This window comes from Microcebus murinus, chromosome 11, assembly GCF_040939455.1.
Source record: "Microcebus murinus isolate Inina chromosome 11, M.murinus_Inina_mat1.0, whole genome shotgun sequence".
NCBI classification, from domain to species: domain Eukaryota; kingdom Metazoa; phylum Chordata; class Mammalia; order Primates; family Cheirogaleidae; genus Microcebus; species Microcebus murinus.
In genome coordinates this window covers 90,458,026-90,482,953 of record NC_134114.1, presented here as the reverse complement: position 1 = coordinate 90,482,953, position 24,928 = coordinate 90,458,026, and the positions used below count along the sequence as shown (strand labels likewise).

The 24,928-nt window shown below is 44.6% G+C and overlaps 1 protein-coding gene across 1 annotated transcript in view; it reads right to left on the bottom strand.

Moving 5' to 3' along the window:
• The window catches only part of TNFAIP8 (TNF alpha induced protein 8), a 123,845-nt gene extending 99,249 nt beyond the window's left edge, over positions 1-24,596 (bottom strand). Inside the window, exon 1 of the mRNA XM_012766104.3 lies at positions 24,428-24,596. Within this exon, the coding sequence (XP_012621558.1) occupies position 24,428 (1 nt within the window). The 5' untranslated portion in view covers positions 24,429-24,596. The remainder of the gene's footprint in view (positions 1-24,427) is intronic.
• Between the last annotated feature and the right edge of the window lie 332 nt (positions 24,597-24,928).

The window sequence follows — 24,928 nt, the reverse complement described above, 5'->3', positions numbered from 1 at the left end:
GGCTCAACTTTCTGCATCATAAAATGGGAACAAAAACAACCCTCTTTAGAATGTTGATTATGAGGTTTGAAAAGAGATCCTTGGACAAGCACATAGTAAGCAAGGAAAAATAGTGACTATCACTCTTAACATTCACTTTTGACAAGAGTGAATCTGAAATGGAATACTGCTTGTAAGTTTCAAGTGTGTTTAAAAAAAATTCGGTTATTCAGAGCTATTACTAATGACATTGTTTTAGATGGTCTACTTTTCTAAGATTGAAGGTTCAATCAGTCAAACAGTAAAGCTCATTTTAATTTTATCCTTTCTAAAATGTATCATATCTACTTAAACAGAATATGCCGAACAAAATTTAACCTCCTTTCTGAGGATGTGTCACCATAGTTTTCTCAAGTGCCTGCCAAGGTATAAGGAAGAGCTAACACATTAAAAGTGACTTAATATACTATGGATTTGGGCCGGGGGCGGTGGCTCACGCCTGTAATCCTAGCACTCTGGGAGGCTGAGGCGAGAGGATTGCTTGAGGTCAGGAGTTCGAAATCAGCCTGAGCAAGAGCGAGACCCCAAGAAATTAATTGGACAACTAATATATATAGAAAAAATTAGCCGGGCATGGTGGCACATGCCTGTAGTCCCAGCTACTTGGGAGGCTGAGGCAGGAGGATTGCTTGAGCCCAGGAGTTTGAGGTTACTGTGAGCTAGGCACGGCACTCACTCTAGCCTGGGCAACAGAGTGAGACTCTGTCTCAAAAATACTCTTTAAAAGAAAAAGAAGAACCAAAGTGCACATTTGCAGTTAATTCATACACTCACCTCAGCCTCAAGCAGCCACTAATCTATTATACTTGCTGTCTTTATAGATTCACCTTTTCTGGACATTTCATATAAACAGAATCACACAATATGTAGTCTTTTGCATCTGGTTTCTATTATTCAGCATGTTTTTGAGGTTCATCCATGTTGTAGTAGGTACAGTACTTTGTTCTTTTTTATTGTTGAATGTTATCTCATTGTATAAATATGCCACATTTTGTTATTCGTTCACAAACTGGTGGATATTTGGGCTGTTTCCAGTTTTTAGCTCTTATGTATAATGCTGCTATGAACACTTGCATGTAAGTATTAGTGCGGACATATATTTTCATTTCTCTTGGGTAGAAATCTAGAAGTAAAATTGCTGTTTTTTTTTATTATTATTGTCTTTCACCCCAAACAATCACAAACTATCAGAGTTTGAGTAGACCTTAAACATCATATGATTTAACCTTTTATTTATCAAATAAAGAAATGAGACTTCAAAGACATTAACTGATTTGCTCATACTTATAGTTCACTGGTGATAAAGACAGGATTCAAACCCAGGACTGGGGAAAAGAATCCCTTTTCAATAGATGGTGCTGGGAAAACTGGATAGCTACAAGCAAAAGATTGAAACTGGATCCCCACCTCTCATCTCTTACAAAAATCAATTCTAGATGAATAACAGACTTAAACCTAAGGCACGAAACCTTAAGAATCCTAGAAGAAAATGTAGGGAAGACTCTTTCAGACATCGGTCTAGGCAAAGAATTTATGAAGAAGATCCCCAAAGTAATCCTTCTTCCTGTTAATTCTTTTTAAATCAGTTTCCTTTCCTCCCTGCTACCTGCCCTCCCCCCACCTCCCAACACTCCTTCTGGAACTCTCTTCCCTCAGCTCCATTCTGGGCCAGCTCTTCTGGGGCCGAGCTGCTAGCTGGGAAACTTCCCTGCTTAGTCATCCTGGGAATCCCCTTTGCCTCCTGCAGAGTTCCCTCCCTCACCCCATTCTAACACCCTGGGCCTCACCTGTGCCTCTGTAGAACCTGGGAACTCTCCTTTCTGAGCCTTGCTGGGATTCTGTGAGCAGACCCATCGTTCTGGCCGGTCCTCTTCCCTTGCCCCCTCCCCAAAGGAATTTTATTGTTGGCCCACACTTTCTCTCTGCAAACTGATTTGCCATCACTTCCTCTGCTTTCTATCTTTAGGTCCTGTGTGGTTCAGGGCCACAGATGTCTCCAAGGTTTATGAGGAGATAGTCTGCATTCCTGGTTTTTACTTTTTTAGCTTGAGGGAGATTTTCAAGAAAAGAAAGCAAAAATGCCTTTGCTAGCTTGAAACCGGAAGTCTCCAACTTTCCTGAAAATCTCTCTTGGGTAAAACACTTACATGGTCAATGAAAATACATGGACAATGATCATTCCATTCAAACTGCTGGGCAGGAAGGGGTCAAAACTCTGCCCCACATCCTAACCAGGAATTTTATTCCATAAATGTCTTATGTGTGCATGAAAGAGGCTTCTTTTCACTATTCAAAGACAAAAGCAGCCCTTACATCACACTACGGCTAACTATTACTTCATTAGCCCAGCTTAGGCAAAATAAGAGCCCTCTTTGAAGCTAAAAATAATCCAAGAGTTTTTAAAAATAAAATTATTATTCCAAGTTTCCTACAAATATTATGCCAAATGCCAAGCACACAGAACCGATTCTGAGCACTTTTTTCCACTTACATAAATCAAATCCACTGTACTTGCTCTTTCTTTTGAAAAATGTTTAACTGTAAATTACGCACCACGGGCCAGAGGCAGTGGCTGCACACACAGAGTAATTGGCCGCTATTATCCAACCAGCCGGCAAGTAGTTACTGGGCATCCAGAGTGCCAGGTACAGCAGGGGAAATCGAAGTAGATAAAGATATGGCCCTATGGCCCTTGCAATCTGCTTGTGATAACAGGACAAATACATGAAAAGTTAAACAGTACAAGGTGGAATGTGATCAAGGGACACAGGCAGACGCGTTACAGAATTTTAGAGATGAGAGAGGTGGCCACCTGGGTAATACCGAGAACAAGAGGGAAGGAAGGGCACCAAAACCCTGAAGCTCACACACACACTAGAGCTACAATATGCCAATGATTATGTCATTCACCTGCTCAAAAATCTGCAATGACGCATCACCGACAATCGAAGAAAGTCCAAACTCCCTAGCTTGGCAACCAAGACCTCGCAGGCCCTGGGCCCTTCCTCCTTTGCTAGCTTTTGCTCCTGCCACACTGCTCCGTTGACGGCCCTGAACACACTCTCACCTGGCGCTCCTCAACCTCCTTTGCTCCTGATGCCCCATCCTACCCAACACCCTTGCCCTCAACAAATCTTACAGTCCATCTCCTTCCTTTGAGGCACACAACACTGCTGATGTTTCCCCCCATTACTATGCAGATCTTTGCCTTTTGCTACAGCCACTCTCCAAGATGCCTCCAGTGATTCTCACCTCCTGGTATTCACTCCCTTGTGTAATGCCCACCCACGTGACCTGTGCAACCATTAGGGCATTGCGGAAGTGAAGGTGTGTGGCTTCTAAGCCTTGATTGTTAAAGACATTTGAGGCTTCCACCTTGTGTTCTTTTGGATCACTCACGCTGGGGACAGCCATTCCCCAAGTCATGAGGACACTCCAGTAAACCTATGGAGAGATCTACCTCGTGAGATTTCCAGCCAGTACCAACTTGCCAGCTATGTAAGTGGATCCTCTAGCTACAGAAACACCTTCAGATGTCTGCTGACCTGGCCAGCTCTCTGACTACAACCTCATAAGAGACCCCAAGTCAGAACCACCCAGCTAAGTAGCTCCCCAAATCCTCACCCACAGACACTGTGTGTAATGATAGTTGTTTATTGTTTTTAACTATGTTTCAGGATAATTTATTATGCAGCAATAGATAACTAATACACCTCTCTTGTGCATTCTTCATTGAATCCCAATCATTTCCATTCTAACCTTTATTTTTTTTTTTTTTGAGACAGAGTCTCGATATGTTGCCCAGGCTAGAGTGAGTGCCGTGGCATCAGCCTAGCTCACAGCAACCTCAAACTCCTGGGCTCAAGCAATTCTCAGCCTCCCGAGTAGCTGGGACTACAGGCATGCGCCACCATGCCCGGCTAATTTTTTCTAGATATATTAGTTGGCTAATTAATTTCTTTCTAATTATAGTAGAGACGGGGTCTTACTCTTGCTCAGGCTGGTTTCAAACTCCTAACCTCAAGCAATCCGGCTGCCTCGGCGTCCCAGAGTGCTAGGATTACAGGCGTAAACCACCGAGCCCGGCCCATTCTAACCTTTATCTTAGACCCAGATTAACATTTCCCAGAGGGCAGGTACTTCCTGTTAAATTTTTCAACTCTTTGCATGCTTTAGTAAGACATTTAGTAATCTTTAGTTGGTTAATGGAGTGATAAAAGAATTGAACAACTTAATGAAATAGTTGGCGGAGTTGTGCCTTGGGTTGACTTCCTATTGATTTGGGGTGATTCTGTCATTTTTTTTTTTTTCTTAACTTTTGAGGACTTGGTAGCATGGAAGCAGTAACAGCTGGCAGTCTGAATGCTGATCCCAGCCCTGGCTTTCAGAAAATACTGCCAGGAAGACAGAGAAATGTCACCTCATCTCTAAGTCAGGACTTGTCTCCGCTCTGACATTCCTAACTTATCCCAGGGCAAGAGTGACTTCAAAGTGTCACAGGTGGTACACAGGCACTGGGCACAGCAAGAGTCAGTGATGGGTACTGGGGAAGAGGCTGGCAATAATGACCAGCACCCACGTAAACAGGGTCGGCGCCAGCCACGTCCAAGCTGCCTAAACCTGGCAGAATCTTCAGGTCAGGCACTCTGGCCCCGGTTTCAGGAACCGAAGGCATTTCATAAGTTTCTATTTGAGATTTCTTCTGAATCCTCCAATATTTTAAAGAAGGTTCCAGCTCAATGCAGATCTTCTGTTGAACTCAGGGTTAAGTTATAGTGTAACAGAGTCCTTCTCACAGGTCTTCTTGGGATCCAGTGAAGCTGGTCTGGGTGACTAGTAAGACTAACTGCCTCTCTTCGAGTCATAAATAAAAACAGAAAAAAATAGGACCAATCTTGTGGGGGTCCTTTCGTAAATAAAACCACAGCCACCACACAAAGATACAGTCATCGTATTGGGAAACACAAAGAAATCTGATAATTATCCCTTTGTGAAATTATAGGCGATTATACGTGATAAGTATAGTAAGGTGAGAGCATTATAAAATGTACTGATTCCTAACAGGTAAGCTGGCCCAGAAGGCAAATTTACCATGAATTGACATTTCTATTAATGACTCTGCATAATGAAAGAAATAGCAAAATAATTAAGAACCTCCATAAAGGAAAGCTGCAAAATCATGCTAGAAGACAGTTGGTTCTCATTGTAAAAAGCAGTGAATGTGGCTTTAAGCCAATGAAAGGAGCACACATCTAGTCAATTTAACCTCGGGCCAAAACAAGATTAGTGCTAAGAATGAGTATTTAGTGCTCTTTATAATTCTGTGCAGTTTACTATTAAATGCCCCTTTCTCTCTTTGGAGACTACATGCACAAACCTCAAAGAGATTCTGGTATTTAGCTTAATTCCTTCCATATGTTAAACACACCTCACTGCCTGTAGGCACCAGATTGGTTTCTTCTGAAAAAGAAGGCCAGAGATTGATTTTCCTACGTACAATTATTCCCTCCTATTAGTGCTTGAGATCTGAAATTTATTAGCAAACAACTTGGGGCCAGTTATACAAGCCTGCTGATAAGGAATGGCTGCCTTCCAGCTGTTCCTAACACGCCTTTGTAAATAAAGAGCCATTGCTTGAGCCAAACTCTGTAATCTCTTAAAGATGTGTGTTTAATTAAAGAAAACTTTTTTAAGTGGCTCAAGACATTAATCCCATCAATTCTGCTACAGACATTAAGCAAATTATTTGTTATTATTTTTGTTCTAGTACAACTCAGCAAAATGAGAATAAGATCATATCTTTTAAAAATAAATGATAGGTAGGACTCTGGGAGGCCAAGGTGGATGGATCGTTTGAGTTCAGGAGTTTGAGACAAGCCTGAGCAAGAAAGAGAGAGACCCCGTCTCTACAAAAAATAGAAAGAAATTATCTGGACAACTAAAAATATATAGAAAAAATTAGCACATGCCTGTAGTCCCAGCTACTTGGGAGGCTGAGGCAGGAGGATCACTCCTGAGCCCAGGAGTTTGAGGTTGCTGTGAACTAGGCTGATGCCACGGCACTCTAGCCTGGGCAACAGAGTGAGACTCCGTCTCAAAATAAATAAATAAATAAATAAATAAAATAAATGATGCTGACATTCCCTCAGGCTACATCTTTGTTTCACACTCTCCATTTCTTTCTGAAGAAAGGCAAAAATCAACAGAACTCCAATCGTTTCATTCAGAAACAGAATCAATTGCCCATAAAAACATTGAAAACTATGCAAGAAAAAATATTAAGAGGAAGTAGAACATTATATTTCTGGGTATATTCTATGGTCACAGCTATATATAACTTTGGCTAAAGATGGAAAGAAATATGAGAAATTAAACAGATGTTTTCTCACACACATCTATAACCTTACTGTTTTTTCTTTCTAAATTTCCTTTTCCTGGGAGTTGTCTTAATAGTGGGTGTAACATATTTGCTTTTTTAAATTATCAGGGTAAGATCTCACCTCATCAGATAAGAGCCAGTTCCTCATGCACAGGGTGGTGATTGTCTGGACCACCCCAGATAACTGCCTGGTCTCCTCCTAAAAATTCTTCAGGGTTAGCAATCCCACAATTTTCCAGTTTAATCCCTGCAAGGGGAAAGAAACTGTCTAACCTGCTCATCAGAGTGGGTTTCAAGGAAATGTTCTCATTTTTAATGTCAAAGTAAAATAATCCCTTAAAGGAAAGTAAAAATAATGTTTGAGCAAATCATAAAAATGAAGTCACCCATTCATATATATTTACTGAGAACACAGGCACAGAGAGAGTTCTGGAGATGAACAAAGTTTACTTACTTCACAAGAGAAGACAGTGGAATGGCGGTTGCCAGGGGCTGGGTTTGGGGGCTGGGGAATGGGGAGACGTTGGCCAAGGGTTCAAACCTTTAGTTATAAGATGAGTAAATTCTGGGGATTTAATGTACACCACAATGACTACAGTTAAAAATTCTGTATTGTTTACTTGAAATTTACCAAGAGAGCTTATGTGTTCTCACCACAAACACACACACACACACACACACCCCAAAGGTAACTATGTGTGAAGGATGTGTTCATCAGTTGATTGAGGCAACCATTACACAACCTATACATGTATCAAATCATCCCATTCTGTCCCTTGAATATATACAACTCTAATTTGTCAATTATACCTCAGTGAAGCTGGGAAAAACAAGGTCAAAAGCTTGCCTCCTGCTCCCCAGAAGCTACCCTAGCAGGGCACAGAGAGCTGCACACTAAGGCGGATGCATACGTGATGTAATCGATACAAAGACAGAGAGAGGAGCTAGAAGGGGCTACACAGCATCTTAAGAGGAAGAGATTTCTTCTAGATATCTTTTCCCGGTAAAGAACAGAACCAGGAGAGGCTTTGTGGAGGAGGCGTGCAGTGTCTCCGGGAGGATAAAGGCTGATGTTGCCCAGGAAAGCGGCGCAAGGGTCGCTGCGGGAAGGAGGCCATAACCCGGCAAAGGCAGGGGGCAGTGGAGTGTGTTCTGGGACAGCGCAGGGTTGGTTGAAGAATGGGCACCACAGGAAACACGCAGAGGAGTGGAGAGAAGGGTGGAGCACGCAAGAAACATTGTCCTCTGGGCCCTGTGCAAGGAGCCTTGCATTTGCGGCTCTAGTTAATCCTGACAGCATGTTTTACAAACGGGAGGACCGAGGCTGGGGAAGCTGCACACAGTTCTGAAAGGCACCGGGTTCCCCTGGGCGTTCCTGCGCCAGCGCTGTGGCACAGCCCAATGCAGCGACAACCCTCCGACAACCCTGGGGACCAGGCCCGCGCTCTGCTCGCTCCCCCACGCTGCTCTTCAGAACCTTGTCCTGTAGACGCAGGGAGCCCCGGACTATTCCGGGTCAGAGGAATGAAATGATGAGACAGCTGTGTTTCAAGAAGAGGACAGTCAAGGCTGGCGAGCCGGCGTGGGGGAGCCTAAAGTGTTTACAGACAACACCTTGCTGTTTTTTCCTTGCTTTTCAGCATACGGTTTTTACACAGATTTTTCTAAGGAGGTATTAGAATGCCTCAAAACCTCAACCAAGAAGTCTAAATTCTCTCCTTGCCAAACATATTTTTATTATAAAGTTTAAGCGCTATAGATGGTATAAAATGAAAAGTTGAACTCCTTTCCCCTTCTCCAGCCCATAATTCCACTACTAACGGTACGCTGTTCATTCTTCTAAAAAAATGCTTACGCACTCATGAACATATGCTTTTTTTTTTAACATAATAAGATCATTATCGTGCTTTTTTATTTAGCCTATCTTGGAGATCTTTCCATACCAGTGCACAGAGACCACCTTGCTCTACAGCCGCATAGTGTTCCATCTCAAGGAAGTGCCATTAAGTATATAAGCAGCTGATGCATATTTTTGTTTTGTCCATTCTTAAACACTGGAATGAACCCTTTGCATATCAAAATGAATTCACTTGTGGTCACTTTTATCAGCTTCTTGGAGAGTGTCACAGATGTGCTTCTTGTATAAAACATAATTAAGCAAGATTTCCTTGTTATATTAGTATAGCTAACAGTCATTTATCTTAGCAACGAAGGGGAACACGGAGATTATCTAAAAATAAATTTACTCTAAAGAGTATCTCAGGACAACATTTTGTAGTTCTAAAGCCTCCTGGGAAGGCTGAGGGCCAGAGTTCTTTCTGGCTTCTCAGCCCAAGCCACTTGTGCAGAATTCTTCATTCCACACTGGGGCAGGACAGCATTCCTTCCCAGCGCGACCCAGGACCTACCCTTCTTACTCCACCAGCGGCTTCAGACTCCCCTGGTTTCCATGCTTAAAATGACAATGAAAAATACATGTGATAATTATCACAGAATTTCCCAAACTGGGAGAGATTAGAGACCATCTCGTCTACAGTTCACACATCCTAGATGTGGCAGTTATGGCCCGGAAGGTTTGAATATCTCAGCAAAATCACATAGCTTCTAGAGAGCCCAGCTCCCGCATGCCTGTCCAGAGCTTTTCTCATTGCATTACTACCAAATAACAGCTGCATCCTTTGTTTAACTATTCTACAAATATCATGTAAGCAAAATTTGCCTATAATGTTTCTCCGGATAGAAATTACGCTTTAAGTTAAAAAAAAAAACAAAAAACAGATTCTAAGAACAGAATGTATAGAGATAGCACAGGTAGCAAGAAATTAAAAAACCTTATTTTTAGATAATTTTAACTTCTTTCTCCACCAAACTCACTAAACTGACACATTTAAGTTTCACCTCTCTTCTTCTGTCCCTCCTTGAGGCGTTAACAAGCAAGTGCCCGTAACACTGCTTGTTATCAGCAAGACCCTCAAGCCAATGCATTCGCAAACCCGGGGCCATGCAGGCTGTGAGACCCACAGCCACATTTGTATTACTCCCCCCATCCCACCCCCTTCCCACCGCAGAGGCTAAACCAGGGATTTTGGACAGCTCTGAGAAAAGTCTATTCAAGATCTTAACATCACAGAGTAGCCAGCTCCACCCATGAATCCCTGGAGCCTCACTGTCTTTCTACAGCAGGCTCCTGCTCCTGCTCCTGCTCCTGCTCCTGCAAGTTGGCCAGGCGAAGTCAGAGCTGTAGTTTCTGCAAGAAGAAGTACAGCAATATGGTTAAGAGCCAATGGATTCGAATATCAGATTTGACTCTTGACCTTAGGTAACAACTTAAGCTCCTGCAGTCTCAGTTTTCTCATCTTTAAGATGGGGTAATAACAATAGAACCTATTTCAAACTGTTATTGAGGGATTTGGCAGTGCATATAGGGATCTCAATACAATGCCTGGCACATGGTACATCCTCAGTCAGTAAATACTGAGTCTCCCGCTATGCGTGGCTTACACATGGGCTAGCCTGAGGCAAAAGGCAAAAAAACACAGGCAGCTGAGAACAGGCAAAGGAAATGTCTTCAGTATGAGTTTTGTTTGAAATCATAAAAGTAGAATAGAAAACAGTTATGTTCTCATACAAGTCCTTATTTGTCTCTGGAGATTCTCAGGAGTCATTCTCAGGATTGTTTCAGTTGAGACCTGAAACGCTAGATCTGGGGGGACACCCACTAGGGTGGGCCGGGCTCACGGGCTGCCTCCCACAAGCCCAGCCGCGGGAGTGGGCTCGACACTGCAGCTCCTCACCCCAACGTACGGACAGCAACAGGAAAGTGGCAATTTCTCATGTTACATTTCTCATGATGGCTTTTCCATGTCATCAAATCTTTGTTACCAGCAACATCTCCCTGGTGTGGTCAAGGCTATAGGGTTTCCCTTTTTCTTCACACCTGAAATAAAAGATCACCTCAGCCTTCACACCCATCAGGGAAAAATCACTATTCCATTACTTCTTTTTTGAGACAGAGTCTCACTTTGTTGCCCAGGCTAGAGTGGGTGCTGTGGCGTCAGCCTAGCTCACAGCGACCTCAAATTCCTGGGCTCAAGTAATCCTTCTGCTTCAGCCTCCCGTGTAGCTGGGACTACAGGCATGCACCACCATGCCCGGCTAATTTTTTCTATATATATTAGTTGGCCAATTAATTTCTTTCTATTTATAGTAGAGACGGGGTCTCGCTCTTGCTCAGGCTGGTTTCGAACTCCTGACCTCAAGCAATACACCCGCCTCGGCCTCCCAGAGTGCTAGGATTACAGCGTGAGCCACCGCGCCCGGCCCCATTACTTCATCTTCTTTTTTTTAAATTAGTAGAGATGGAGTCTCACCATCTTGCCCAGACTGGCCTCCAACTCCTAGGCTCAAGCAATCCTCCCACCTCAGCCTCCTGTGTAGCTGGAGCTACGGGCGTGTGCCGCCATGCCTGTCCTATTATTTCTAGATTATTTTCACCATGGCTTTTGTAGGCTGAATATTTTTATAAGCTATGTATCACAAGACTGGCTTTTGTTCCCTGTTATTGCATGTGACTAGAGTACTTAAAGAAAGAAAAAGTTGCATGGCCAACAGTCCGGGACCTAACAGGGAGAACCAAGGCGAGGACATTTCAGTGAACTAGCTCAGGGCAGGCATAACATCAGGCAACCCAAGGTTATACTCACACAGTGAATGCTTTGAGAAGCATGAGACACCAAAGTTCAGAGGTCACCAACTCACCTGTCTACAGGAGCCAGGCAGATAAACAAAATTGTGACCAACCAGAGGTAACACAATAGGGAGCGGCAGAGTCTGGCCAAACTGGCACAAAAGCTCCATGAACTGACATTTAAATGTTAAAAGCCATTGCTTGAGGTCAGGAGTTCGAAAGCAGCCTGAGCAAGAGCGAGACCCCGTCTCTACTATAAATAGAAAGAAATTAATTGGCCAACTAATATATATAGAAAAAATTAGTCGGGCATGGTGGCGCATGCCTGTAGTCCCAGCTACTTGGGAGGCTGAGGCAGGAGGATCGCTTGAGCCCAGGAGTTTGAGGTTGCTGTGAGTGAGGCTGACGCCACGGCACTCACTCTAGCTTGGGCAACAAAGCAAGACTCTGTCTCAAAAAGAAATAAAAATAAAAAATAAATAAATGTTAAAAGCCAAACATGGTGTGTAAGTTTACCAAAATGCATCTGGGTCACATTAGGGCCAAGGGTCCCCATTTTGTAATACCATGCAATAGGTTCTGATGGCTAAGAAGTGAAGAGCAAAAAGACCAACCAAAAAAGGGAAGAGCAGGCAGGGAGAAGGGGTCTGTCTGGGCAGTGGCAGCCCCAGCACGCAGTGAGGCAGCAGTGGTCAGAAGAGAACGGTCACGGGGGGCTGGGCTCTAGGCCTCACATGCCAGAGGCCTGGGCCAGAAAGCCAGGAAACAAGAGGTCAGGGTACGGACAATGGGGAGGGCAAGCAGGCACAGGGACCACTGTGCTCGTCCTGAACGTGCAATAAAACGAGAACGCAGCCTGACAACCTAACACTGGCAGTCCAGGGGACAACCCAGGACCCATGGGTGCTGCACCCACACACCCGCTGCTCAGGGAGGGGCCTGCCCCTGCAAAGCCTCTGCTGATCGGAGGAAAAGATTCAAAGGGACTCTTGGCAGATCCCGACAGGCCAAGAAGGAAAAGGAAAAAAGCCCACATCCCTCCACATCATTTATTTCATAAACAAGTATATGTTTAGTGCCAACTCTGTGCCCTTTACCAGGTTCAGCCAAAGTTACAAAGATTAAAAACAAAAAAATCCACCATTACTGAGAGTAAATGGCTTATTCTGGGTTAACGGGAGAGGTTATTTGGCACCAGGGTTGACCAAGTGACAAACTCTGATTCAGGAACAATGTAACAGTTCACTATTCACAGAATTGGCATGCTAAGACTGTGTAGATTGAATGATATAGACCTACAGTTGATGTTCTCAAAACTGCTAAAAGAATAGATCACGTAGAGGGGAAAAAATTAAGGTCAACATCATCAGACTTTTTGGCAACACTTTATGTCAGAAAAAATGGACTAACATATTTAAGTTTCTCAAGGAAAGAAAATGTTACCCAAGGATTTAATATCAGGCAAAACTGACCTTTAATTACAAAAGTCACAGAAAAAGTGTTATCAGGAAATTAGGGAATACTGTTCCCATGAGCCCCTCCTGCTAAATCTACTAGAGAAAGAGCTTTAAATCAAAATGTCCAGGGTGGGCGTGGTGGCTCACGCCTGTAATCCTAGCACTCTGGGAGGCCCAAGACGAGCCTGAGCAAGAGTGAGACCCCGTCTCTACTAAAAATAGAAAAATTAGCTGGGCATGGTGGCATTTGCCTGTAGTCCCAGCAGGAGGCTCGCCTGAGCCCAGGAGTTTGAGGTTGCTATGAGCTAGGCTGATGCCACAACGCTCTAGCCTGGGCAACAGAGTGAGACTCCGTCTCAAAAAAAAAAAACACAAAACCTCACACACACACACACACACAAAAAGGGGGAGAATGGATATGGCATTTGCCAAAGAATTTATTTGTACTATTTTCAGTAATGATAGCTGGTGATGACAGTATTTATGTTATTATTTGGAGACTACTGCATGTGTAATATGGGACAACCAAATATGTAACTATACAATATTCTATCTCCCCTGTGACTAACAAAAAACAGGATTCTAATTGTGAAAAAAAAAAGGAAATAAAAATGTAATACACAAGAGGTTAAACAAAAACCCTGTAGTCTTTAACTTAACTTAAATTGGAAATAAGTCTTAACTTAAATTGGAAATATTGTGAACTTGCCAAATACCTTATCATTATACGAGTGTTTGTATATAAGTGTGTGTGTGTGTGTGTGTGTGTGTGTGTGTGTGTGTTTCCCAGCTCTGACCCGTGAAAAGGCCTACAAATAATAACCATTCCAGTGAATGAGAATTCCTAGTGCCTAGATTATGGTCCTAGTGCCTAGATTAAAATAATAATGTTAAGAGAAACCAGGGATTCGTGAAGAAATGGTCGATTCCTAGTCTAGGCAGGAAATAGACAAGACATGCCCAGATTACCTTAACAAATCAAACATCAGGAAGCTATCAAGATTACTAAAGTCAGGAGAACTCAGGAGCCAACTAAAGAAGAGACTCCCACTGAAGAAGAGAGTCAAAAATGGGACAATTTCAGTCTCAGTAAAAATTAAAATTTCAATGGACTTAAGCCCATCAAATATATTTAATTCAGTGAATTCATAACAATTAAAAAAAAAAAAAAAACCACCCTGGCCTGGTGCAGGGGCTCATACCAGTAATTCCAGAACAGTGGGAGGCTGAGGCAGGAGGATCACTTGAGGCTAGCAATTAAAGACCAGCCTGAGCAACATAGCAAGACCTCATCTCTACAAAAAATAAATAAATAAATAAGAAAATTAGCCAGGCATTGTGGCGAGTACCTCTAGTCCTAGGTACTGGGGAGGCTGATATGGGAGAATCACTTAAGCCCAGGGGTTCGAGGCTGCAGTGAACTATGATCAAACCACTGCACTCCAGCCTGAGTGATAGAGCAAGACTCTGTCTCTAAAAAAATTTAAAAACAAAAACAAAACAAAACGACCCTAATTGAATCTTAACTGACCACCTTCTGATAATGACATGAAATCAATTCTTGAAAACTGGGTAAATTAAAGGAAAAAATCAAGTATTTATCCTGCTCACATTTATCCTATGTGAATTGTACCACTGGCAATCAACTAACAGATTGAGGAGAGTCCATCCTTATAAAATTATTCCAGCTAATAAATAAAATCAAAATGATAGAGTATCACCATTCTGCAAACCCCCGTGAATTAACAGCTCTAGATATTGAGAATCAACAGTGGCTACCATCAAAAAAGAGTGAAAAAAACCAGACCTCATGCGCCTTCCGGTGAAAGAATACACCACCCCCTGTAATCTCACCAACGGGATCAAACCTGGGTCTGATCAAGCCTGTGGATCCAGATGCAGGAAACAGGGGGCAAAAGAATCAAGTTGAACTACACCATGAGTGTGCATCCTTCTTGTTATTAAGACTGTGGGAAATTCTACTGATCAAACAGCCCAGGTCCTTCAACAAATAAATTATTTTTTTTAAAGGAAGGAGCATGGTAAGGCAATCTGCAGATTAAAAGACACTTAAAAGACACATCATTCTTTTTTTAAATGGCCAAGGCTAAACTCAGTGGGTCAGAATGCTCACTTGGGTGGTAAAACTAGAGATGCAAGGAAGTAATTAATATAAAAGTCAGGGTGGTGTTTACTTTTAGAGGGACAGAAGGGAATGCGATCGGGATGGGGTGTAGGGTTGGGGTGGCTGACAAAGTCCTATTTCTTGACCTGAGTGCTAGTGATATATATGGGTGCTTGCTTTGCAATAATTCACTCATCTGTGCATTTATTCTGTGTGGCTTTTTATATTTGTGTTTTATTTTACAATAAAAGGGTAAAAAGGGTGTTAAGAAAATCTAGAAGTGTTAGCACAAAGCAGCCGACTGATGGAAAGGACTGCAAGGTGGAAGAGTGTAGAGACCCAGCAGCAAATCAGCCGAAACCAGGGTCTTATGGACTCGTGTTTCAGCGAACCTACCACGTTGAAGGTAAATAGTGGGTCAAAAAAGGCTGGGCTCGGTGGCTCACGCCTGTAAATCCACGCCTGTAAATCTGGGAGGCCAAGGCAGGCGGATTGCTCGAGGTCAGGAGTTTGAAACCAGCCTGAGCAAGAGCGAGACCCCGTCTCCACTATAAATAGAAAGAAATTAATTGGCCAACTAATATATATAGAAAAAGTTAGCCGGGCATGGTGGCGCATGCCTGTAGTCCCAGCTACTCGGGAGGCTGAGGCAGGAGGATTGCTTGAGCCCAGGAGTTTGAGGTTGCTGTGAGTGAGACTGATGCCACGACACTCACTCTAGCCTGGGCAACAAAGCGAGACTCTGTCTCAAAAAAAAAAAAAAAAAAAAAGAAGGTAAATAGTGAAGCTGCACTGTTGTGAATAAATTTTGTCTTATAATAAATTATTTTTTAAAGTTTATAACAAACAACATGCTTCAAAATATCTCAAGGGCAATCTCTATTCAAAATAACTTCTTGGATGTCTACTGGAATTGCAAAAAGCTGTTGGGCATTAAGTTCTTCTCACAGACGTCAGATGACACCTGTCACACTTCGTGAGATGTGTAGTGACCAGCACCGCACACCCCTATCTGTCTACTAATACTATTAAAACCAACAAAAGCCAGGCACGGTGGCAGGCACCTATAATTCCAACTACTCAGGAGAGGCCGAGGCAGGAGGACTATTTGACCTGGATCTGCCCAACCCTGGACCTGCCCAATCCCAGACTTCCATTCACATAAGATAATATTAATTGAACATTCTCTTGCCTGCAGCCTAAAGTATCTTGGTTGCTATGGACTGAATGGTGTCCTTCCTGCTGTGGTTCGAATGTATGTCTTCCTCAAAAATTTGTATGTTGGAACTTAAACCCCACAGTGACAATAATAAAAGGTGTGGCCTTTGGGGAAGTGATTAAGTCATGAGGGCCCCATCTTCATGAATGCAATAATGCTCTTCTAAGAAGGGAGCACCCCAGTGCCTTTTGCCTACCCACGTCTTATTTCTTCTGCTGTGTGAAGACTCAGCACTGATTCCTCTTTGCTTCCTTCTGCCACATGAGGGACACAGCAAGAAGGCACCACTGTGGAAGCCAAGGGCAGTCCTCATCAGCCACCAAATGTGCTGATGGCTTGATCTTGGACTGCCCGGCCTCCAGAACTGTGAAAAATAAATTTCTGTTCTTTATAAATTACTGTGTCAGGTATTTTGTGATAGTAGCACAAATGAATTAAGAAACCGCCCCCCCTCCAAAATTCATTTGTTGAAGCCCTAACCCCCAATATCTCAGAATGTGACTATATTTAGAGGCAGGCTCTTTAAAGAGATGATTCAGTTAAAACAAGGCCGCCAGGGTGGACCCTAACCCAGTGTGACTGGTGTCGTAATAAGAAGAGGAGATTTGGACACGCAGAGAGATGCCACGAGCATGCACACACGCAAGACAAGCTGAGAGAATCTGTTGCCAGCAGATCTGAGATCTGAGCTACAAAAAATATTGTAAGGTTTTTGTTTATTTTATTTTTTAAGAAGTGAGGTCTCACTCTGTCATCCAGGCTGGAGTACAGTGACATAAACATAGGTCACTGCAGCCTCAAACTCCTGGACTCAAGCGATCCTCCTGCCTCAGCCTCCTGAGTAGCTGAGGCTACAGGCACACACCACCAAGTCCAGCTAATTTTTCTATTTTTTTTTTTTTTTTTTTTGTAGAGACCAGGTCTCACTATGTGGCCCAGGCTAGTCTTAAATGCCTGGCCTCAAGCAATCCTCCTGCCTTGGCCTCCCAAAGTGCTGGGATCACAGGCGTGAGGCACTGTGGCTGGCATACCAGATATATTAAAGGAAGTTCTTTAGGCTGAAAGACAAAAAAACAAAACAAAACAAAACAAAAAAAAAACGCCTGATATAAACTTGAGTTTACACTAAAAAATGAAAAGCCCAAAACCAATAAATAAGTGAGTAAATTATAAAACGTTTTCTCCTGTTTTAATTTCTTCAAAAGAAAATTGTTTAAAGCAAAAAATAAGAACTCTAATGTGTAGGGATTATACATAAGTAGAAATAAGCCATATGACACTCATAGTACAAAGCAATACAGTAGACCCCCTTATCCAAGGTCTCGCTTTCTGAGGTTTTAGTTACCTGGGGTCAACCGTGGTCTCAAAATAGTTGAGTACAATACAAGGTATTATACGTATGTGTGTATATGTCTGTGTGTGTGTGAGAGAGAGACTATATTCACATAACTTTTATTACAGTGTATTGCTATAATTTTTCTATTTTTATTATTAGTTATTATTGTTAATCTCTCACTGTGGCAGATTTATAAATTAAACTTTATCATGGGTGTGTATGTATGGGGACAAGCACAGTATAAATAGGGTGCAGTAACTTCTGAGGTCTCAGGCATCCAATGGGGGTCTTGGAATGTACCCCTCACCGATAAGGGGGAACGACCAACACCCTTTATAAAGGTGATTGTTATGGAATGAAATGTTTCCCCCCAGAATTCATATATTGAAACCCTAGTCCCCAATATGGCTGTGTTAGGAGACAGGCCTTTAATTAATAACTTTTAATTAAGGTGAAATGAGGGCATAAGGGTGGGCCCTATTCCAGGGGTCCCCAGTTCCTTTTTGGCACCAGGGACTGGTTTCATGGGAGACCATTTTTCCGTGGACGAGGGTGGAGAGGTGGCGGGGGAGGCCGAGCTCAGGCAGTATGTGAGCTATGGGGAGGGAGCAGCTGGAAATACAGAGGAAGCTTTGCTTGCTCAGCCGCTGCTGACCTCCTGCTGTGTGCCGCCCTCTCCCCCAAGTTCCATGGAAGACAATTTTTTCATGGACTGGGGAGGGGTCGGGAGTTGGCAGACCAGTCCCACAGGTACCAGGCCCTAGGGGTTGGGGACTGCAGCCCTAATCCAGTATGACTGGAGTCCTAAGAAAAGGGAGAGACACCAGGCATGTGCAGGAATAGAGAAAAGGTCATGGGAGGACACTGCAGGAATGCAGCCACCTGCAAGCCAAGGGGAGAAGCCTCAGGAAAAGCCAAACCTACTGGCATATTGATCTTGGCCTTCCAGCCTCCAGAACTGTGAGAAAATGAATTTTTGTTGTTTAAACCACTCAGTCTATGGTATGCAAACGAATATATCATGACTATACAAACACGAAGGGCACCCATAAAAGGAACAGAACTTACAAAACATCAATTAAAGGGTAAAATTAGGAGTGGATATGCTTGTAGAGAACTCAGAGTCCACGTATGCAGGAAGAGTGGAGCGGCGAGTCCTCCGCCCCTGCCATCTGTCTCCGCGAGTCACGGCCAGGCCTCTTGCACCTCCTCATTTCCCAAATGGCATGGCTGGAGGGCCCTGGTGGGCCGGACTCCGGGGCAGCAAACCTAGGGGAGGGCCGCTAGAGAGGAGGGCTGAGGCAAGACTCACATTAGTCCACTTCACACTTCTCGGTCCCTGATCAAATATTTAAATCAAGAGGAGAAAAAGCAGTGTGGTTCTGCTAAAATTAATACGACGTATCATCAGTAGCAGACCTTTATTATTCATAATTTCCATGGCCCCTGTTAGAATGATATTGAAAACTGGCCAAAATTTAGAAGGAGAGAAGAAAGTCTCAAGTACTGGCACATCTCAAAATGCAAATGAAGAAGAAGAAGAAGGAAGTTATAGAAGATGGCTTCAGTGAGAGGGGGAAGAGGGGATGGGTATACACACCTAATGGGTGTGGTGCACACCGTCTAGGGGTGGACACACTTGAAGCTCTGACTCGGGTGGGGCAAAGGCAATATATGTAACCTAAACATTTGTACCCCCAAAATATGCTGAAATAAAAAATAAAAAAAAAAGAAGATGGCTTCAAAGAAATCATGGTCTGTTCTCCATTTTCCCACTGTCCACCATTACAAAATGAGAAGGGCACTCAGAGAACAGAATAGATGCCTGGAGGGGCCAGGACCTCAGGACAGGGGAACAGGCCTGGGGGAGGGAAAACAGGCCACTTGGCAACTGAGAGCCTTGATTTGGGCCTGCACTCTTCCAAACAAAGCAACCTGAGCTGTCCTTAACTCAGCGGCACACTGATTTATGATGTTGGCATTGTCAGTGACTCAAAAATCTACATTTTCAACTAATGAACACTGAGCGGATGCACCAATGTCTCTGTTTCGTGGGTTTCAATTCCTGGATCTATTTGTGGGATGTCACTTTTTTGGTTATTTTCTGTTCTTGATGCAGTTGCTTGTCAACATTTTCCAACCCAGTGAAGACCTACTTGAAAAACCACTTTGTTATTTTCTTGAGATGGGTACACAGGTGTTCCTTTTGTATATACAGGTTCATTTAAATCTTCTTTAAATTTTCAAGCATCTCTGTACTTTCAAGAGATTTGCTCTTTTCACTGACCACTATGACTACATAGTAGATCTATGTAGCGATATATATATATACGTATATATATATATATATATCGCTACATAGATCCACTGCCTGAATAAACTTTATAGAGCAAGACAAGAAAACAGGTCTCCCAGGCTAGAGGTTCTCAATTCCTATGCATCAGTCACCTGGGGGCCTTGTTAGAAACACAGATTCCCTGGACTCAGCCTGTGGCAATGCTGAGTAGATGGGAGCCCAGGAATCTGCACCTTTTGTATTACGGTTCCCAGGTGACTATGACTTGCAGCCACATTCAGAGCTACAGCCCCAGATGAGCCCTAACACACAGCACATTGGACAGGTTCCGAGTTTCATACAGTGTCCCCCTGTGTAGCTGCTCGGATAATCACATTCACGAACTGCCCCACCTGGGCAGAGCCACAGGTACACGGGGCAGGGACTCCTGGCTTCCTCAAGAGGCTTCCTATTCGCACAGGGTCTCTTACCCTGGCAGCCGTTCCTTTAGGTACTGTTAGTCATTCCAGGCCACAACAGCAAAGGAGCAAAATGGCGAAGTGCATGCAAACAGAGGTCGTTACTGGAAGCTGGAGTAGGGGGCGCCTTCACGCCCCTCTACAGCTATACTCCATGAGTCACTGGGGCCCATCTCTGCACAAAGGCGAGAGAAATTCCATCACTAAGTCAGGACTGCTCTGCCCTGCGAGGGCAGTGAAAGCACTATCTAACCAAGCATCAGTTATTTCCCAGAAAACAATCTCATCTATTTAAAGAGAAAAGAAGAGGAAAAAAAAAGTTGTTTCCTGGTCTCAGAATGGTGGAATGAGATACTGGACTTATTTCTCAAAGGTTAAACTTTTTTTTTTTTTTCTTTAAAGGTTAATCTTCAAGTTATCAAAGTTTGTTCTGAACTCTGCTATCTATTGCCAACATTATGCCTGCATTTTTTCTCAGAAGACCATGGTATTTCTTGTTGTGTGTGCAAGAGTGTGAGGATCTGAACACAGTCAGATGAGAGCCCAAGATAGGAAAGGATGAGTGTAGTTGGGCCTCCAAACTCTGTCTCCCCCATTCCTTTTTATTTTTTTGAGACAGGGTCTCGCTCTGTTGCTAGGGCCCACTACTTTTTCTGTTTTTTGTAGAGACTGCGTCTCACTTTGTTGCCCTGGCTAGTCTTGAACTCCTGAGCTCCAGTGATCCTCCTTTCTCAGCCTCCCAAGCAGCTGGGACTACAAGAGTTAGCCACAACACCTAGCTTGAAAGTGACTGTTAATATTCTAGATAGCAACACAATTAGCTTTTTTGTAGATTTGGGGGGATGTCCATTCCCCACCCACTGCCCACTTTTTGAGTTTTTACATGTAATTTGAGTAAATAAAGTTTAGAGAGGTAGACTACCATCTATAATACCTCCCTGTAGAACATGAATCCCTTACTAAATGTTTTGTGTTAAGCTCTTTGCATTGACAAATGTAGACTTTATAAACCATTATATTCATCTAGATCACCTGATGATTTAAGAATCATAAATAAATCATTGACTATAGTAAGGTCCCACCAGAAGTATAGTGAACCTGCACAAATGGGCCTTTTAAATATTTTCTTTAAGGGAGACTTTTATCCTATTATGCCTTTTGCTCTGATGTGTTTAAATTTAGCAAGAAAAGTGTGACTTAAAAAAGTCACATCTTTGTTGTCTCTTAATTTTCTGTTTGTAACTATATTGCTACACACAGTCTTCATCCGCATGTTGAACTGTCATGAGGACAAGGGTGTTCTGGGATCCTAAACAGAACGGCAGGTGGGAGGGGTGGAATTGGACGCACTGCATGGGCCAGGAACAGAGTATTTTATGAGGCCTGTTCTTTGCAATTCTAATTCTGTTGAAATTGGAGGAAAGGGTGTGTAGAGAGAAATGATTGCATCCAAACTCGTTAGGAAATGCCGAGTTGGGGGGAGGAGCAGATTTCTCCATGGTTTATGGCTTAGGGAACTTCAAATAGTTCATTTTTGAAGTTGAGTCTGCCACAGTGCCAGGCACTTCAGAGGTCTTATTACTATTAATTCTCATCTGCTGGTCTTAGCCCAAACTGGAAGCAACATACTTCCTTCTTGGAGATTTTGTCTGTACTTAGAATGGAGCTTGGCTTCACACGGTGACCCCATAGTCCATTCCCCACACCCCCGTTTTTGCCTGATACAAATTGAAAAGATGGAACATGCGAGAACCTCCAGGAGGCAGGGGACAAACAGCAATGACAAACAGGGGCTGCCTGTCCTCTCACAGAGGGGAAGGGAGTGGGCACAGGGGCCATTAGTACCCGGGACCCTGACTTTGGCAATGAGGACATGCACTGGGGCCAACCTCGGATAACAAGGTGGACACTTCACATGGTCCGGCACTCTCAGGCCCCCCAAGGCGCTGATTTGGCAGTTAAGTGAAGGCGAAGTGTGGTGCCAGATTAACTTCTATCACCTCACCCCGCCCCGCCCCTCCCTGCACTGCCCACATCCTGCATTTAATACCAAATGCACACAGTAAGAACTCAACAAACACCGAAAAGGCGCTTTTAACACCCAACCTTTATGTTACCCTGTGGCTAAGAATTCACTTCCTGTTCTCTTGTTTCAGGTCTGAAGACTGTGGCCCTGGTACTAATGTCCTTAGTGGTGCTGTCCAATAGCTGAAAATGAATGATTTGTGGAGGGGTCAAAAAAAAAAAAAAATCAGAGAACCTTGTTGCAAAATGTAAATGAGGTCAGTTAGTTTTTATTCTACATTTTGACCTGAAGGGGAGGAAATGAACTACAAGTGAAGGGCAGATAATTCTAGAATGTCAGAGGCTCTTGGAAATGGGTTTAAGGATCATGGCCTGAAGCCATAAAGTTCACCAGTATTCATGTTTACACGTGTCTGGCTCCTCGGTCCGGCTTGCAGGAGGGCAACAGAGCAAGAAGAAAGAAACGGCCCCCTGGCCAATCCCTTCTCTAAGCCTGGCTCTTACTCCTTCAAACCAAATTCATTTAGTTCAAGCCTTCTCCACTCCCAACTTTTATTTTAAAAAAGTAGTTTCTCAGCTGGGCACAATGGCTCACGCCTGTAGTCCTCACACTTTGGGAGGCCAATGCAGGAGGATAGCTTGAGGCCAGGAGTTCAAGAGCGTTCAAGACCAGCCTGGGCAACATTGTGAGACCCCATCTCTATAAAAAAAAAAAATAGAAAAATTAGCTGGGCTTAGTGGTATGCGCCTATAGCTCCATCTACTCGTGAGGCTGAGGCAGGAGGATCACTTGAGCATAGGAGTTCGAGGCTACAGTGAGCTATGATTGCGCCACTGCAGTCCAGCCGGGGCAACGGAACAAGACCCTGTCAACTAAAAAAAAAACAAACAAAAAACCTCAATAACTTGCTGACCTAACTCCCCGTGACAGAGCTAATTAGAAGGTGGCAATAAGTATTTCCAAGTGTTTAATTAAGTGCGATAATTATTTCTTTCCTTGAAGAGAGATGGAGTCATATGTTTACATTGCAAAGTATAATGTTTCCTTAGTTAAAACAGAATGGAAACACTTTTGTGCAACACAGGATTCAAACCAGGATAAAATATCTGCTGTGATAAGCAGCACTTTCAGTAATTTATCAACTCTTAACTTTCATATGCCAATACACAATGGCTTCTTTAAAACTACGCTGTTCTGGTTATTTCCTTTCAGCACACAGCTTTGTTATCCTTAGAGCTCAATGAATAATTTCTACTCAAAATGTCATTTCCCTACCAACATCTCTTAAATGGATTCTTATCAAGGAAGTGGAGGGAATGTTATGGGTATTCTACTTTCACAGCAAGAACATAGCAAGAATAATCTGAGATGCAGAAGAACTCAGAGACTAGTAGAACTAGATGGGACCCCAGCAACCAGGCAATTATTTTATAGGTAAAGAAACCATTTTATAAAATAACTCAAATACAATACTGCTGTTATGATAGCAAAGCTTTCAATTAACTTTTTTTAAAATGTAGACATATGCCCTGCATGGAGAGACTATTGATCCCCTCCAATAAAAATAATTTATGTAAGGATGGATTTATCAGGCTTAAGCAACCCAAGGACTGCGCGCTGGGCACTTTACTACTGCTGGTTCATTCCTTATATGATTCTGCTTGGGATACTGTTCTTTCTACCTAGTGCTGTGTTTTATCAAATCAGTTGGTTTAGAAATACGGTTGTCGCTGAGTCAATAAACATCTGTTAGGTGCCCAAGCCTGGTTGGTCAGCTTGGTCTTGAACCTTCCTACCAGCCAGCCTGGGTCTGAGAGGCCTGGGCGCCCATCAGGTGTCTTTGCCGCAGGTGCCAGGAATTCGCGTGCCACATGCGCACTCGTGCACACACACCCCTTTCCTCTTCAAAGGAAGTCGCCACGAAGTAATCTCAAAGCAAAGCTCTGGCCCCCGCCCGTTTTACAATGCAGACTTGGACTGCAATCTCAGGCCAGCATCTCAGCCTGCAATCTGGGACATGCTGATAACCGGGCAGTCCTTTCGCAGGCATGTGCGGTTACCAGAGGGACGCGACCAACAGCGGGAGGCCAGTCTACAAAGGGAAGGAAGAACCGGCGAGTGGGGCTGGGGCCGGAGGTGGAGGTTCCGGGGTCGGCCGGAGCCGGCAAGAGTTCCCTGCAGGGGTCTCGGAGCCCGCCTGCGGCTCGGGAACCGGGCGAACCCACTCCGGGAGTTTGCGAGGCGGAGCGCTCCGGCACAGCCGTGCGCACACCACTCACACCGCGCTCGCCCGCCCACCGCGCTCTCGCGCTCCAGACACTCGGAGCGCCGCAGCGCGCAGCCCGCGGCCGGGAGCCCGCCGGCGTGTGCGCGGGACGCGGACGGGCGCGCCCAGGGGCACTTACTCGACGGAGGGGGCGCGGCGGCGCCGGGACGCTGGGACGCGAGCGGGGCGGTCTGGCGGCGAGGAGTCCCTTAGTCGCTGGAAGGCTCGCGGCACCCGCCGACAGTAGCTGAGCGCGGGCCAGGGCGGGCGGGAGCAGAGGAGCCACGGGCCGGGGCCGGGGCCGGGGCCGGGCCGGGGAGGAGGGGCTGGGGGCGGGCGGGCCGCGGAGGAGGGGCCAGGGGCGGGGCCGGGCCAGGGAGGAGGGGGCCGGGGGCGGGGCCGGACCGCGGAGGAGGAGCCGCGGGCAGGGGCAGGCCGGGGGCGGGGCCGGGCTCGGAGGTGGGGCTGGGGGCGGGGCCGGGTTTGCAGGAGGGCCGGGGGGCGTGGCCGGGCTCGGAGGAGGGCCAGGGGGCGGGGCCGGGCTCGGAGGAGGGGCCGGGGGCGGGGCGGGCCGCGGAGGAGGGGCTGGAGGCGGGGCCGGACTCAGAGGAGGGGCCGGGGGCGGGGCGGGCCGCGGAGG